Genomic DNA, 16,753 nt, shown 5'->3' with positions numbered 1-16,753 from the left:
CACTTTCTGATTGGATTTATGTCCTGCTTTACAATATAAAACTTATACTTAGGATTATTACTGAGGCTAAGTACCTATGGTTAACAATAGGTCATTGACCCTAAGGAAAAAATTACTGCTATTCTTCTAAATGGACATTGTATTAAGCTGACTTTATTCTCTTTTTTGTTTTAATTGAGCTATACAGTTTTCTCTGCTTCTATCCCTTCCTCCATTTTTCCTTACCCTCTTCTGTGACCTCCACACTTTCAATTTACTCAGGGTATCTTGTCTTTTACTCCTTCCTATGTAGATCTATGTATGTCTATGTTAGGGTCCTCTGTTGTCTAGTCTGGAGTTGTGGACTGTAGATTTTTTCTTTGCTTTATGTCTATAAGACATTTATGCACGAGTATATATTATATTTACCTTTCTGGATCTGCGTTACCTCACTCAATATGTTTTTCCCTAGATCTATCAATTTTCATGCAAATTTCAAGATGTCATTTTTTTACCACTGGGTAATACTCCATTGTGTAAATATACCACATTTTCTTTATTCATTATTTGGTTGAGGGTCATCTAGTTTATTTCCAGATTTTAGCTCTTACAAATAATGCTGCTATAAACATAGTTGAGCACCTGTCCTCGCAGTATGATTGAACATTCTTTGGGTATATACCCAACAGTGGTATTGCTGGCTCTTGAGGTAGACTGTTTCCTAATTTTCTGAGAAATTGCCATACTAATTTCCAATTGGCTATACAAGACAAAACAGCAACGTACAGAATGGGAAAAGATCTTTACCAATTCTACATTGGACAGAAGACTAATCTCCAAAATTTAAAAAGAACTCAAGAAATTTGACATCAAAAGAACAAATAATCCAATAAAAATGGGGTACAGACCTTAAGAGAACTATCAACAGATGAATCTCAAATGGCTGAAAGACCATTAAGGAAATACTCAACATCTTAACCTTCGGAGAAATCCAAATCAAAACAACTCTGAAATTTCATCTTATACCTGTCAGAATAACTAAGATTAAAAAAACACTGATAACAGCTTATGCTGGAGAGGATGGGGGGGGGGTAAGGGGAGCACTTCTCCATTGCTGGTGGGAGTACAAATATAAGCTGAATTTTAATGACTTATTGTTATACAACAGATTAATGTATCTCTAAATCCTCATCAGAAAAGATTATTTATGCAGTGGATGATTGTTAGCATGGAAATCCACAACTGGTCAAGGTTCAGAAGATAAGAGACTGAGGAATGCTCAGCTGTAAATGGCCCATTTATATCACATCGCTTTCCTACCAAGGTTCAGAGATAGATATGGAAGAAGAGAGTAGAAAATTGTAAGACTCAGAGATTGTGGCTATCTACATGGAAACAGCATGACCACACAAAATGACAGCAATTGAGACTATATGTATAAGAACTGTGCAAGATCAAACTAGACAAAATCCAGCATAGAGATGTGAGAATGATGCAAATTTCCATCCACATCTATTGAGATATTGGTAACTGATAGCTGTGGAGAAAGGGTAAAAATATGTGGTCTCTGGTACATCAACCATTCTTCATTGGAGGACCACATATCCAAGACTAAATTGGACTTGATGGATTTTAAAACAAAACAAAACCAAAAAGAACACAAAGTTGATCATGTAGGGATCTAAGAAGAGTGGGGAGGGGTGGATAAAATGAAAACATTGTACAAAAGTCTCAAAAAACTCATAAAACTTTAATATTTATTTTCTATTTCCTTAACTATGAAACTTCATAACATGTACATTTTCAAGAGTAAGATGGGTCCCCTAAATGCTGTATAAGTTTCACTTCTCAAAACAATTGATGTTCCTCTTTACTGTGTAATCATACTGAAGTTATTTTTGATATCTGTTCATGTCTGGGTTCCTCCCTTTACCAACGGTGTAGCAGCCCAAGGACTAACTTCATTTAAATATTTAGTAAGTGTTAACTTCTCTTTTTTCCTGTCTCCTTGTACTATAGAAAGCTATAGAAGGTTTCCCAACATTTACACTGCCTATCTAAATCCTTATGAGATCTGTGAGTCCAAAAAAAGAACTTGTAGGTATCAGCAAGGACTCTCATGTCTGGTACTGACATTCATATAATGATGGTGAAGGGGAAAGTGGTTGATTATATGGATAGCAGAAGAGCAATTGTTACATTTACAAGGCATTTGGGAGAGATAACACAATCTAGCATGTAAAAATCCTATAATAATCTCAAAATCAGCTTCTCATGAGCCACAAATATAGGTGTTTGGTATCCTGCTTCTAACTCACCCAGAAATATTAGTTTGTACATTCCCCAAACACATATTCAGAGTTAGAAATATGAATGAGGAGAGTAAAGGTTTCATGATATTGTAGATATGGACAGGATGGAGAGAAAATCCCATGTGGAGGCTTTTAGTCCTCAGTCACAATTACCTGGGAGTTATTTCTGAGGAAGAGATGAGGTATATTTGAAACTATTTGCTGGAATTAGAGAGGAAGAGAACTGGAGCTAGTTAAGGCCCTGTTACTCTCTCTAGTGCCATCAATAGACATTACACCCCACTTATCCATAGTCTTGTGAAAATAGCATACTCACTCTTAAGGAGGACACTTCCTCTTATTTTTATTTCCAATGCTGTATATGCAATTCAGGGCTTTCCTCTTGTTAGGTAAGCATTACACCAGTGAGCCAGTTGCATAGGACTTCCGACTTCCTCTTCTTGATGTGACAGCCTACTATTGAGAGCACAGTGACTTAGTGGTCACCTTCTGTGTTGTTCTGTCCTGACAGTCACTGCAGTTTCATTCGTCTGCACAGCTGGGACTCCTGGAAGGAGACATCATGATCTTCACTTTTACAGTGTTCTTTCATCTTGGTGAGATTTGAAGAATGGAGGGATCACCCACGTCTGGGAGGGACTTCAGGCTATAACCAATCTCTGACTTATCAGGAGACCCAGTGGTCTTGAGTGGCTTTGAAGAGGAGAGGATTTCCTCAAACTTCAGGGAGAAAATCTCACAGAGAAATCTCTTTCAGGGCTGAGTCTGGAACCCAGGAGCATGGTGGTGGCAGGTGAGTCATTCTCCCCACTTGTCAAATGCTGTTTCCACATGGGAATTGGATGACAAAAACAAATGTGGGTTGATTTGGGGAATGCTTCAAGGATAGTGGAGCTTAGAGGTAGAATATAGGAAAGGAATACCCTGAGATACAGCATTTCATTTTCTTACAGAAAAATTGCACAAACCCACCATCTGGGCTGAACCAGACTCTCTGGTCACCAAGGGACTGTCTGTTGATATCTTCTGTTTTGGAACTGAGGAAGCCCAGAAGTACAATCTATATAAAAAGGAACATTTAAAACACTTGAAGATACAGACCTCACTGGAGCCTGGGAACAAAGCCAACTTTTCCATTCCATTTATCACAGAATATAATGCAGGACTATACTACTGCTGCTATTTCAGCCCTTCTGGCTTGTCAGAATGCAGTGACATCCTAGAGCTTGTGGTCACAGGTAAGAGCACTCTCAAGGGTCCCAAATTCAGGTTATGCCCTGAGTAAGGGAATTTGCTCTCAGGAAATCTCACAGCCCAGTCTTTAGATAATGTTGAAGGCATTTCCCAGTCAACTTGCCTGTCTTCTCTTTTAGGATTCTACAGCAAACCCAACATCTCAGCCCTGCCAAACTCCCTGGTGACCTCAGGAGGGAATGTCACCCTCCAGTGTAGCTCACATCAGGGATATGGAAGATACATCCTTACCAAGGAAGGAGAACAGAATGTGTCCTGGACTCAGAATTCCCAGAAACAACCCAACGGACATTTTATGGCCTTGTTTCCTGTGGGGCCAGTGACTTCTAAACACAGATGGGCCTTCAGATGCTATGGCTATTATGAGAGAACACCCCAGATGTGGTCAATGCCCAGTGAGACCCTGCAACTCCTCCTTGTAGGTAAAGCAATCTTATCTTTGACATTTATTTGAAGCCCATAAATTCTTTGCATGAGCTCTGTTCTAGAGGAGTACAATATAGCTGAAAAACAGTTGAGGGATGCTTAGGGGTCTTGATGTAGAGAAACAGCAAGACCTGCAAGAAAACATGGGTGAGAGTGTAAGGTGTTTGGCATGAGCTATGCCATTAGTACCTGCCCCATGTTTTCTCTGAGACCATCTAGGAACTCCTCTGTTTTGATCCAGCAGGACCATGTCTAGGTACTTAGAGAGACTATGACCCTCCAATGTCATGGTGATGCTCACTATAATAGATTTGTTGTATCCGATGAAGGGAAGCACTACATCCCATCCTGACCTGACCTGGATCCCAGGCTTAACTCTCTCAGGCTGATGTCACATTGGTCCCTGTAAGCAGCTCCTACATTTGTCAGTATACAAGCTACATATATACTGTGTTCTCCATGTTGCCATTTACAAATGGCCTTTGAATATCCTAAACACAGGTGAGGATCCTTGGTCCTTTAAGAGACTCATATTCTACAAAGACCATGCTGGGGAGCCTGAGTGGTCACCACAAGTTTGAAGGGTGAGGTCCCAGAAAAGATGAAAGGCTGAAATACATGAGTTTTGTAAGTGTAAATGAGTGAGAACTATAGGCAGAGGAGGCATATCTAGTGTGGAGTTATATAAAAAAGACAGAAAAATACACCTGCATTTTAAAGACAGGAACTCACCCATATGTACAACATTTTTCTATTTTCATACATGTAAAAGGTGAAATGTGATCATATTTACTCACATACTTTGCCCTTCCAACTCTCCTCATACACCCCTCTCCTGATTTGACATCTCTTTTACAGTCTCCTAGTTCAGTTAATGATGCCCATATGTGCATAGGTGTGGGTCCATGAAAGCATGGAAAAGTCTACTACTGGCTATATATTCAAAGGAGAATGTTCTCCCTCCCCTATCACCTACCAACTGTCAATAAATCATCAGTAGTAAGGCAAGAGACTTAGATATGGTCTACCCATCGGTGCCAGAGTTTTGACTGGCTTGATCTCGTGTAAGTCTTGTTTAATCTTGAAATTTTTATGCATTTATAAAATGTATTTTAATCATATTCTTCTACTACTACTACCTCCCTCCAACTCTCCCTAGTTTCTCCATCTCATCATCCTTTTAATTTCAGATCCTCTTTAAAATCTTATTATTAATCTCCTCTATGTGTATTGTGTGGGTCATCCACTAGGGTTTGGTCAACCTGTCAGTGTTCACATTTACAAAGGAGATTGACTCTCTCACCCCAGCAGCCACAGATGTTCACAATGCTCACAGATCCTCAGATAGGGATGAAGCTTTGAGGGTCCCTTCCCCATATAGGCTAGATTTTTAACTAGATTAAGTTTTTACAGGTCTTAGTTATGGAACTAGAGTTTCTCGGAGTTGATACATCCAACAGTTCATGCAATACCAGAATCAACATTTCACAGCCATCTTCCATGTCTTCTGGTTCTTATATTCCTTCCATCCCCTCTTCCATGATGCTCCCTGAGGGTTGGCTGTGAGGAGTTGATATGAATGTCTAATCCAGAGCTGAGCACTCACAGTTAAAATAGACACTTTGAACAGCTAGGCATCTCTACATTTATCACTACCCTCTGAAGAAAGATGTGTTTCTTACCAGAGTTGAGAGTAGCACAAAGATGTGCATATGAATATATACACTTAGAATGTAGTTTGACAGTATGACCATTTAGCAAAATAAGTGTGAGTTCCCCACACCTAGGGCTTATGTTCTCCCTAGCCATGGGCCTTTGTCCATGTTTACAGCACAATGCATAGAATCCTTCTCATGGATCAGGCCTTATGTCAATACCAGTAAGCAGTTTTACCAAAGATGACTATTATAACATGCAGGGTTCAGAACTAGATAAAATAGACCATTCATGTTGTTTCTTACCCTGAAGCCTGCATAACACTTTATGGAAGTATCTAAGGGAGAGAACTTCATAGTCAGTTTGAGGTTGCATTCTATTTGTACTGCCACACAAATTAGTGGTATCTTTAGCAAGAGGCAAATACAATCTAGTTATAATAGACAACTAAGAGCAAATAACTCTTGTATTGTTTTGAGTACTTCTTGGGTGTCCCTGATGAATAACACATAAGGAAGTATTCTGTACCTGGCAATAATATTTTCACTTATTAACCAATACTTTCTGGAAGCAACATTGTCAACCCACACAGGATGCTTCTGTTTTAACTCCCTTTTAAATATATACAAACTAGTGAATTTCATTAGGATTTCAAAATATGTCCTTAGTTTTGATTAACCTCTTTGCCAACTATTCACTCTACTTAAATATTCTTTGCCAACTGCTCTCTCTACTTAAACCTTGAACCACAAGTAGTCTACTTTTCATGACTGTGCAATAATCACTTTCATGACTGAACTATGTTCTCAGTCTATGCCTCATATTACTAATAAATATCGGTGTATATTAATAATGTATAAAATATTTAACATTGTTGAAAAAAGTTGGATATAATCATGTAAATCTCAATGGATTATTAAATTAATTTAATAACTAGAACATAAGTATTTTCATTGCCTTATATTGACTAAATAATAAATATACAGTAAAAGCTATTGAGTTCTGTACATTATTTTCTCTTATTGCTATAGGTGTTTATTTCATTTGCTTTTCAATTAGGAACTGTACTGATTTTATTGTCCTGTTTGTCCAAATTCCCAGATTCACACTCACAAGACCATACAGTAGAGAATCTCATCAGGATGGCTGTGGCTGGCTTGGTTCTGGTGGTTCTTGGGATTCTACTTTTTGAGGCACAAAACAGTCAGAGAAGTCATCAAGATTCAGGATGGAGGTGAACCAGAGAGAATGGTGCATCTATCTCTTAATGTGGTAGAGGCTTAAAGAGGAATCCAACAAGTAGAGGAAATCATGGAAGTAAATTTGTGGTACAAGTGTTTGAGCACTGTTGCATACCCCAAAGAAAACAACTTATTTGGGTGCAGGGAAAATGTCAAAGAGATCTGTGACGAGGACTCTACACCCATTAAGTTAGAACAGTGTGGTGGCTTGAAGGAGATGGCCTTCGAAGTCTCAGGCATTTGAATGCTTGGTCCTCATCTGGCGATGCTGTTTGGAGAGACTTAGGCCATGTGGTCTTGTCAGAAGAATTGTGTAACTGGGTTAGGCTTTGGAGCCTTAAAGCTCATCATTTCTAGCTCACTCTTGTGTGCTCATTTTCGACAAGATTGAAATATTCCACTCTGCAGGGAATCTTCTTAAGCCAGAAGGCAAACAACTCAAAATAATCCCAGAGAGGCTCTGAAACTAACAAGATTTAATAGGTTCTTTTTTTCCTAAGAGTTAACAAGAAGAGCTGTTGTGAGTTACTCTTAGACAAGGTAAGCTGCAAAGAAGAATCCGAGACCAGATCTACTTCCTGGAAAAATAAAGAAACAACTGAGCTGCCTAGAAGAGGTTTAGACTGAAATCACCTGGAAAAGACACTCTCCAATATGTTTAGCTTGCCTGAAAGCTCTGAAATGTGTCCTTTGTGAGTTGTCGCCCATGGTGGCATTATTTCTGCTCTTGTAAATTACCTCAATAAAACCCATTGGTTCACCAAATTGGACTTTAGTGGTATCCATACTTTTGTCTGTCATTGACTCCCTATTGAGAGAGAGAGAGAGTATACATGTATGCTGTATTTCCCAGGACAAGTCTTACCACAAAACAACTCTTTCCTCTTGTTCTTGTAATTCAAGATGTAAGCTGTCAGCTTTCTTTTCCTGCTGCCATGTCTTCACTCTGCCATCATGGACTAATCCTCTGGAACTTTAAATGCAAATAAACTACTTATTCTATAATGTACTTTAGTTATGGTGTTTTGTCATAGCAATAGAAAAGTAAATTATAAAGAAGTCAGTACCAGGAGTGGGATATTGTTGTGACAAGCCTGAGCATGCTGCCTTTTTAGGGGAATGTGGAAGATTTCATGATTTTGGAACAGAAATAAGGTTGAAAGCTGAAAGCAGGGCTTAATTGGCTATCCTAGTGGGAACCCTGGAAGACAGTACTAAAAGCAAGCAAGACTATGGAGAGAGACCTTGCTTGAGATGTTTCAGAGGAAAGCAAGGACTTTAACAGCAACCCAGTTAGAGGCCATCCCTGTGATATTTTGGCAAATGATATGTCTGTCTTCTGCTCTTGCCCTAAGAACTTGTCTGAAACTAAATTAAAAGTTAATGGACAGCATCCCTGTGAACACAACATTTAAATAGGCCAGGGAAACAGGCAAGTCAACCCTAGTTTTTCACCACTCTCTACTCTCCTCCAAATGCAATCCCTCAATCTCATCCCTGACTTTGCAATAGAGAACTGGTTTCAGCATTTCTCACTCTTTGCCTACATCTCTTATGAATCCCACATGTTTTTCCCCCAACTTTCAGTCCCTAACTATAACAGGCACCCCTGTTAGCCCAGAAGGCATTCCTGTGAGAAAATCAGGTAGGCTGCCTGCAGATCTCTCCTCCTTTTACTCTCCTAGATCCAGTTCCTAGTCTCATTCCCAGCTCTTCTGCAGAATACCTGTGGCAGACTTTACTGTGTGCTGCTTCTATCTTCAGTGGATCCTACAGAACTTCCCATTCTAACTACCCTTCCTCCACTCATTGATTTGTCCCAGTCTCCAATGCCAGCAGGCACTCCTTATTAATCCAAGGACCTTTATTTGCCTTCCAAGACAACAATTATGCTGAAGGCTGATTCATACCTGTCTTTCTACCCCTCCAGATCAAATTCTTCCAGTGTCATCCCCGCCTCTGTAGCAGAACCTCTGGGGCGAATGCTCTTCAATGTCTTCTCATATTCTTTTTTTTACTTATTCATTTATTTTTAATTAAAAATTTCCACCCCTCCTCCCATTTCCCTTCCCTTCCCCTCCCCCACCCCCTCCCTCTCCAGACCAAAGAGCAGTCAGGGTTCCCTGCCCTGTGGGAAGTCCAAGGTCCTCCCCGCTACATCCAGGTCTACGAAGGTGAGAATCCAAACAGACTAGGTTCCCACAAAGCCAATACATGGAGTAGGATCAAAACCCAGTGCCATTGTCCTTGGCTTCTCAGTCAGCCCTCATTGTCCGCCACATTTAGAGAGTCCAGTTTGATCATATGCTCCATCAGTCCCAGTCCAGTTGGCTTTGGTGAGCTCCCATTAGATCAGCCTCACCATCTCAGTGGGTGGGCACACCCTCCGCGGTCCTGACTTCCTTGTTCATGTTCTCCCTCCTTCTGCTCTTCATTTGGATCTTGGGAGCTCAGTCCAGTGCTCCAATGTGGGTCTCTGTCTCTAGCTTCATCCGTTGCCAGATGAAGGTTCTATGGTGATATGCATGATATTCATCAGTATGGCTATAGGATAGGGCCATTTCAGGCTACCTCTCCTTAGCTGCCCAAGGAACTAGCTGGCGACATCTCCATGGACACCTGGGAACAACTCTAGAGTCAAGTCTCTTGCCAACCCAAAAATGGCTCCCTTAATTAAGATATATACTTCCCTGCTCTCATATCCACCCTTCTTCCATCCCAATCGTCCCATTCCCCCAAGCTCTCCCCATCCTCCCCTTCTCACTTTTTTCTCCCAAACTCCCCTTACCCCACCCCACCCCCAAGTTTCCAATTTTTGCCTGGCAATCTTGTCTCATTCCAATATCCAGGAGGATAACTATGTTTTTCTTTGGGTTCACCTCCTTATTTAGCTTCTCTATAATTAGGAATTGTAGGCTCAATGTTCTTTATTTATGGCTAGAATCCACTGATGAGTGAGCACACACCATATTCATATTTTTGGGTCTGGATTACCTCACACAGGATAGTGTTTTCTATTCCCATCCAATTGCTTGCAAAATTCAAGATGTCATTGTTTTTTACCACTGAGTAATACTCTAATGTGTACATATTTCACACTTTCTTTATCCACTCTTCCATTGAGGAGCATCTAGGTTATTTCCAGGTTCTGAATATTACAAATAATGCTGCTATGAACATAGTTGAACATATCCTTTTGTAGTATGATAGAGCATCTCAGAGGTATATTCCCAAGAGTGATATTGCTGGATCCTGAGGTAGGTTGATCCCAAATTTCCTGAAAAACTGCCACACTGATTTCCAAAGTGGTTGCACAAGTTTGCATTCTCACCAGCAATGGATGAGTGTTCCGCTTATTCCACAACCTCTCCAGCAAAGACTATCATTGGTGTTTTTGATTTTAGCCATTCTGACAGGTGTAAGATGGTATCTCAAAGTTGTTTTGATTTGCATTTCCCTAATCACTAAGGAGGTTGAGCATGATCTTAAGTGTCTTTTGGCCATTTGGATTTCTTCTGTTGAGAATTCTCTGTTTAGTTCAGTACCCCATTTTTAATTGGATTAATTAGCATTTTAAAGTCTAGTTTCTTGAGTTCTTCATATATTTTAGAAACCAGACCTTTGTCTGTTGCGGGTTTGGTGAAGATTTTCTCCCAATCAGTAGGTTGCCTTTTTGTGTTAATGACAGTGTCCTTTGCAATACAGAAGCTTCTCAGTTTGAGGAGGTCCCATTTATTCAATGTTGCCCTTATTGTCTGTGCTACAGGGGTTATATGTAGGAAGTAGTCACCTGTGCCCATATGTTGTAGACTACTTCCCACTTTCTCTTCTATCAGGTTCAGTGTAGTCAGAATAATATTGAGGTCTTGAATCCATTTGAACTTGAGTTTTGTGCATGGTGATAGATATGGATCTATTTTCATTCTTCTACAGGTTGACATCCAGTTAATGCCACTGCCATTTGTTGAAGATGCTTTCTTTCTTCCATTGTATACTTTTAGCTCCTTTTTCAAAAATCGGATGTTCATAGGTTTGCAGGTTAATATCCAGGTCTTCTATTCAATTCCATTGGTCAACATCTCTGTTTTTGTGCCAATACCAAGCTGTTTTCATTACTGTAGCTCTGTAATAGAGTTTGAAGTCAGGGATGGTAATGCCTCTGGAAGTACCTTTATTGTATAGGATTGTTTTGGCTATTCTGGGTTTTTTGTTTTTCCATATAAAGTTAATTATTGTTCTCTCAAGGTCTGTGAAGAATTTTGTTGGGATTTTGATGGGGACTGCATGGAATCTATACATTGCTTTTGGTAGAACTGCCATTTTTACTATGTTGATTCTCCCAATCCAAGAGTATGGGAGATCCTTCCATTTTCTGGTATCCTCTTCAGGTTCTTTCATCAAGATCTTAAAGTTCTTGTCAAATAGATCTTTCACTTCTTTGGTTAGAGTTACTCCAAGATATTTTATGCTATTTGTGGCTATCATGAAAGGTGATACTTCTCTGATTTCCCTCTCTGCTTCCTTATCCTTTGTGTATAGGAGGGAAACTGATTTTTTTGGAGTTGATCTTATATCCTGCCACATTACTAAAGGTGTTTATCAGCTGTAGGAGTTCTTTGGTGGAGTTTTTGGGGTCGTTTATGTACACTATCATATCATATGTAAATAACGAATGTTTGACTTCTTCTTTTCCAATTTGAATCCCCTTGATCTCTTTATGCTGTCTTATTGATATTGCTAGAATTTCAAGCACTATATTGAAGAGGTATGGAGAGAGTGGACAGCCTTGTCTTGTTCCTGATTTTAGTTGGATGGCTTTGAGTTTCTCTCAATTTAATTTATGGTTAGCTGTCGGCTGGCTGTATATTGCTTTTATTGTATTTAGGAATGACCTCTGTATCCCTAATCCCTCCAAGATCTTTATCATAAAGTGGTGTTGAATTTTGTCAAATGCTTTTTCAGCATCTAATGAAATGAACATATGGTTTTTTCCTTCAGTTTATTTATATGATGGTTTACAATGATAGATTTTCGTATGTTGAACCAGCCCTGACTCTCTGGGATGAAGCCTACTTGATCATAATGTATAATTTTTTGGATGTGTTCTTGGATTCGGTTTACCAGTATTTTATTGAGAATTTTTGCATTGATGTTCATGAGTGAGATTGGTCTGTAATTCTCTTTCTTGGTAAAATCTTTGTGTGGTTTTGGTTTCAGGGTGACTGTAGCTTCATCAAAGGAGTTTGGCAATGACTCTTCTGTTTCTATTTTGTGAAACACATTAAGGAGTATAGGTAGTAGCTCCCCTTAGAATTGTGCATTGAAACCATCTGGTCCAGGGCTTTTTTTTGGTAGGGAGGTTTCTGATAATGGCTTCAAATTCCTCGTGACTTACAGGTCTATTTAAACTGTTCACCTGTCTTGATTTAATTTTGGTATATGGTACTTATCTTAAAAAAGTGTCCATTTCTTTCACATTTTTCAATTTTGTGGCAAACAGCCTTTTATAGTAAGATCTAATGATTCTCTGAATTTCAACTGTGTCTGTGGTTATGTCCACTTTTCATTTCTGATCTTGTTAAATTGCGTGTTCCCTCTCTGCCTTTTGATTAGTTCGGATAAAGGTTTGTCAATCTTGTTGACTTTCTCAAAGAACCAGCTTTCTGTTTCATTGATTCTTTGGATTGTTTTCTGTGTTTCTATTTAGTTGATTTCAGCCCTCAGTTTGATTATTTCCTGTCTTCTCCTCCTCCTGGGTGAATTTGCTTCTTTTTTTCTAGAGGTTTCAGCTGTACTGTTAAGTCACCAGTGAGTGCTTTCTCAGTTTTCTTTAAGTGGGCACTTAGTGCTATGAACTTTCCTCTTAGCACTGCTTTCATTGTGTCCCATAGGTTTGAGTATGTTGTGTCTTTGTTTTCATTAAATTCAATAAAGACTTTAATTTCTTACTTTATTTCTTCCTTGACCCAGGTGTGGTTCAATAGTTGACTGTTCAGACCAGTTCAAACCGGATTAAACAGGTTCAGACTGGTACAAACTGGATTGAACTGGTTCAGACCGGTTCATAACGGTTCAGACCGGTTCAAACCAGATCAAACCGGTTCAAACCAGATTGAACCAGTTCAGACCGGATTAAACTGGTTCAGACCGGTTCAGACCAAATTAACCTGGTTCAGACCGGGTCAAACCGGATTAAACGGGTTCAGACAGATTTGAACCGGTTTAGACCGGTTTAAACCAGATTAAACTGGTTCAGACTGGTTCAGACTGGTTGAAACTGGTTCGGACCCGTTCAAACCAGATTAGACTGGTTCAGACCGGTTGACAGACCAGTTGAAACTGGTTCGGACCGGTTCAGACTGGTTCAAATCGGATTAAACTGGTTCAGACTGGTTCAAACCAGATTAAACTGGTTCAGTCCAGTTCAGACTGATTCAGACCCATTCAAACTGGTTCAAACTGGAAAAAAGACCTGCTTAACCCAGATTAAACCGGTTTAGGCTGGCTCAAACTGGTTCAGCCCAGTTCAAACTGGTTTATACCAGCTTATAACTGTTCAGCCTGGTTCTGACCGGTTCAAACCAGCTTAGACCGGTTCAAACCGGTTTAGACTGGCTCCACCTTTCTCTGGCACTGCAGTTATCCTTGTGCCATTTTCTCCAGCACCTGAGCAGTGGTTGACACATTCAGTACCTATAGGCTCCTTCCATTGCTGTTGTGCATTCCACACAGTCCCTGAGATGGATGCAGGGCTAACAATTTTATTAATACTCTATCTATCTCTTGATTTGTACAGAAAGCCATGCCAGACATAAGCCCTGTTTAAGTTCGTATGTACGAATGTGTGTTTCCCAGAGAATAAATTATGTAGAATATGTGAACATCCTTCTTTTTAAAGATGAGATAAGATAAAATAACATTTTAGGTCAGCTGACCCTGGTCATACAGTAGTGATAAAGAACTTCTTTTAGTACCTAGGCCCTCTGGTTATTGAAAATGCATAAGTTTTCATATTATGTCATCAAGGTATTAAAATAGCACCCACTTACTTTACCAGTGAGAGGCATAAACTAGACCCCTATAATGCAGTAAGCCCTCATGGAGCCCAGAGGTCCCCAGCATAAATGCATTAAACCTTCAACCTTCTTAACTTCCTCTCCTAGACTTGCATGCAGCTACCTAGAAGGGAATAAGGCATTATATCTCTGACAAAATCACAGTGACCTCAACTCAATTCTGTTAGTGGTTTGCTTATTGGATCAGCCAAAAGCTAGGTGTCCCAAGAATGTCACACAGACACATTCCAAATCAGATAAAATTGAGAAGATGATTACTTGGAGCTACATAACCATGACATTGCCAACATATCCTCAATATACTCTCATGGGTTACATAATTATCATAGTTTTTCATCATTTGTTTGTAATATCTTACTCTGGAAAGCCAGTTCCTAGCTTGCCTCACTTGAAGGACTGTGGGAAAAAACTCTAAATCTCTTTAGAGAAAAAATAAATTATTCTAACTTATATAAATTTTAAAGACAGTTTAAAGGTAAATATTATTCTAACCCATGCAGAATTACACAGAAAATAAAAGGTAACCTCAGGCTTGCCCATGGTGTACATACTTACATGTAAACAAGACACACATAAAATAAAATGAATAAATCTAATAAAAATATAAAATATAAAAAATAATTAGTAAAATTTATCCCATGTGTCTTGAATTGAAGGTTGTTTCCTAATTTTCTGAGAAACTGTCACACTGACATCCAAAAGGGCTGTCCCAGCTTGCATTTCTACCAGCAATGCAGAAGAGTTCCCTTTTCTCCACAACCTCTCCAGCATAAGTTTTCATCAGAGTTTTTGATCTTGGCCATTCTTACAGGTGTAAGATAGAATCGCAGAATCATTTTGATTTGCATTTCTCTGATGACTAAGGATGTTGAATATTTCTTTAAGTGTCTTTCAATCATTTTAGATTCCTCTATTGAGAGTTCTCTATTTAGGTCTGTACTCCATTTTTTATTGGGTTATTTGTTCTTTGGATGACCAATTTCTTGAGTTCTTTGTATATTTTGGAGATCAGACCTCTGTCTGATGTTGGGTTAGTGAAGATCTTTTCCCATTCTGTAGGCTGTCATTTTGTCTTGTTGACCATGCCCTTTGCTTTACAGAAGCTGTTCAGTTTCAGGAGGTCCCATTTATTAATTGTTTCTCTCAGTGTCTGTGTTACTGGGGTTATATTTAGGAAGTGGTCTCCTGTGCCAATGCATTCAAGTGTATTTCCTTCTTTCTCTTCTGTATGGTTCAGTGTGGCTGGCTTTATGTTGAGGTCTTTGATCCATTTGGACTTCCGTTTTGTGTATGGGGATAGATATGGGTCTATTTTCATCCTTCTAAATGTTGATATCCAGTTATGTCGGCACCACTTGTTAAATATGCTTTCTTATTTACATTTAATATTTTTCCTTCTTTGTCAAAAACCAGGTGTTCAAAGGTGTGTGGATTAATATCCAGGTCTTCTATTCAGTTCCATTGGTCCTCCTGTCTGTTCTTATGCCAATACCAGGCTGTTTTTAGTACTGTAGCTCTGTAGTAGAGTTTGAAGTCAGGGATTGTGATGCCTCCAGAAGTTCCTTTATTGTGCAGGGTTCTTTTGGCTCTCCTGTTTTTTTTTTCTTTTCCATATGAATACTAATCTTTCTTTTATAAATGTGTGTGCTCTCACATTTGGGGTATAGAGGTTCAGAACTGAGATATCATCTTGGTGGATTTTTCCTTTGATGAGTGTGAAATGTTCTTTTCCATCTCTTTTGATTGATTTTGGTTTGAAGTCTATTTTGTTAGATATTAAGATAGCTAGACCAGCTTGCTTCTTTGGTTCATTTGATGGTAAAATCTTTTTCTAATGCTTTAGTCTGAGGTAATGTCTATATTTGATGTTGAGGTGTGGTTTTGTATGCAGCAGAAGGATGGAATCCTATTTTTATATGCATTTTTAGCCTATGTCTTATTGAATTGAGATTGAGAGATATTAATGACCAGTGATTGTTAATTTCTGTTATTTTTGTTGGTGGTGATGGTGGTGGTGATTGTGTGTGTGCGTGTGTGTGTGTGTGTGTGTGTTTCACTTCTTTGGGTTTTGCTGATGTGAGTTTTGTGGGTATAGCATGAATTCTAATTGATCTTAATAACAAGAGCCCAGAGTAAGATATTGGGGTAAATGCTGAAAGATCAGAGAAGTAAAGGAGCCAGCCACTAGAGACCTTTTACCTCTAGTGAGTCCTCAGAGCAAAGTGAGCAAAATCCTAACTCCATGAAACTTCAGGCTGAATGCTCCAAGATCCTGCTCCTCCCCTCACCTTATATTGCTCTCTTTGCTCAGCCATATCATTTCTCTTTCCACCTCCCTTGTGCTAGGATTAAAGGCGTGAGATTTCCTGGATGTTTTGTGTTAGGAATTCTTTTTAGATTTAACATTTTCTTTGACCAATGATTCTATTTCCTCTATCATATCTGAAATGCCTGAGATTCTCTTTTCCATCTCTTCTACTGTTGGTAATGCTTGCCTCTGCAGTTCCAATTCACTTATTGAGATTTTGTAATTCTAGAATTCCCTGTTTGTGTTTTCTTTATTGCTTCTATTTCCATTTTACTATGTTGAACTATTTCTTTCACCTATTTGTTTGTTCTTGGCTTTTTTAAAAAAGGGATTTATTTATTTCCTTCAATTTTCTGTCTTTTGCTCAATTTCTTTAACAGATTTTTGAAAAATTTCCTCTTTAAGGACCTCTATCATCTTCATAAAGTCATTTTATGGTTGTTTTCTGGTGCTTCAGCTGCATTGGATGTTAAGGTCTTCCTGTGACAGGGTAGATGGGTG

At 39.0% G+C, this 16,753-nt stretch overlaps 1 protein-coding gene across 3 annotated transcripts; it reads left to right on the top strand.

The window, feature by feature from the left end:
• The first annotated feature begins 2,761 nt into the window (after nt 1-2,761).
• Nucleotides 2,762-7,730, top strand: LOC119821047 (leukocyte immunoglobulin-like receptor subfamily A member 5). Of its 3 annotated transcripts, none has more exons than XM_038339866.1 (5): nt 2,762-2,887; nt 3,049-3,084; nt 3,245-3,529; nt 3,665-3,963; nt 6,729-7,730. In XM_038339866.1, the coding sequence occupies exons 1-5, from the start codon at nt 2,854-2,856 to the stop codon at nt 6,753-6,755; spliced, it is 681 nt and encodes a 226-aa protein (XP_038195794.1). In that variant the 5' UTR covers nt 2,762-2,853; the 3' UTR covers nt 6,756-7,730. The 3 variants fall into 3 exon arrangements, with proteins under 3 accessions (XP_038195794.1, XP_038195792.1, XP_038195793.1); XM_038339864.1 differs by having other exon boundaries at nt 3,665-3,967; XM_038339865.1 differs by having other exon boundaries at nt 2,788-2,887; nt 2,963-3,084; nt 3,665-3,967.
• Nucleotides 7,731-16,753: the final 9,023 nt, after the last annotated feature.

This window comes from Arvicola amphibius, chromosome 8, assembly GCF_903992535.2.
Source record: "Arvicola amphibius chromosome 8, mArvAmp1.2, whole genome shotgun sequence".
Lineage (NCBI taxonomy): Eukaryota > Metazoa > Chordata > Mammalia > Rodentia > Cricetidae > Arvicola > Arvicola amphibius.
The sequence above is the reverse complement of the archived record's forward strand: the minus strand, read 5'-3'. Positions and strand labels throughout refer to the sequence as shown.

Coding starts and splice junctions, on each gene's coding strand:
- LOC119821047 (XM_038339864.1), top strand. CDS start 2,854: ATGATCTTCACTTTTACAGTGTTCTTTCATCTTG. Junction 3,530..3,664: donor CCTAGAGCTTGTGGTCACAG/GTAAGAGCACTC, acceptor CTTCTCTTTTAG/GATTCTACAGCAAACCCAAC. Junction 3,968..6,728: donor CCTGCAACTCCTCCTTGTAG/GTAAAGCAATCT, acceptor CCAAATTCCCAG/ATTCACACTCACAAGACCAT.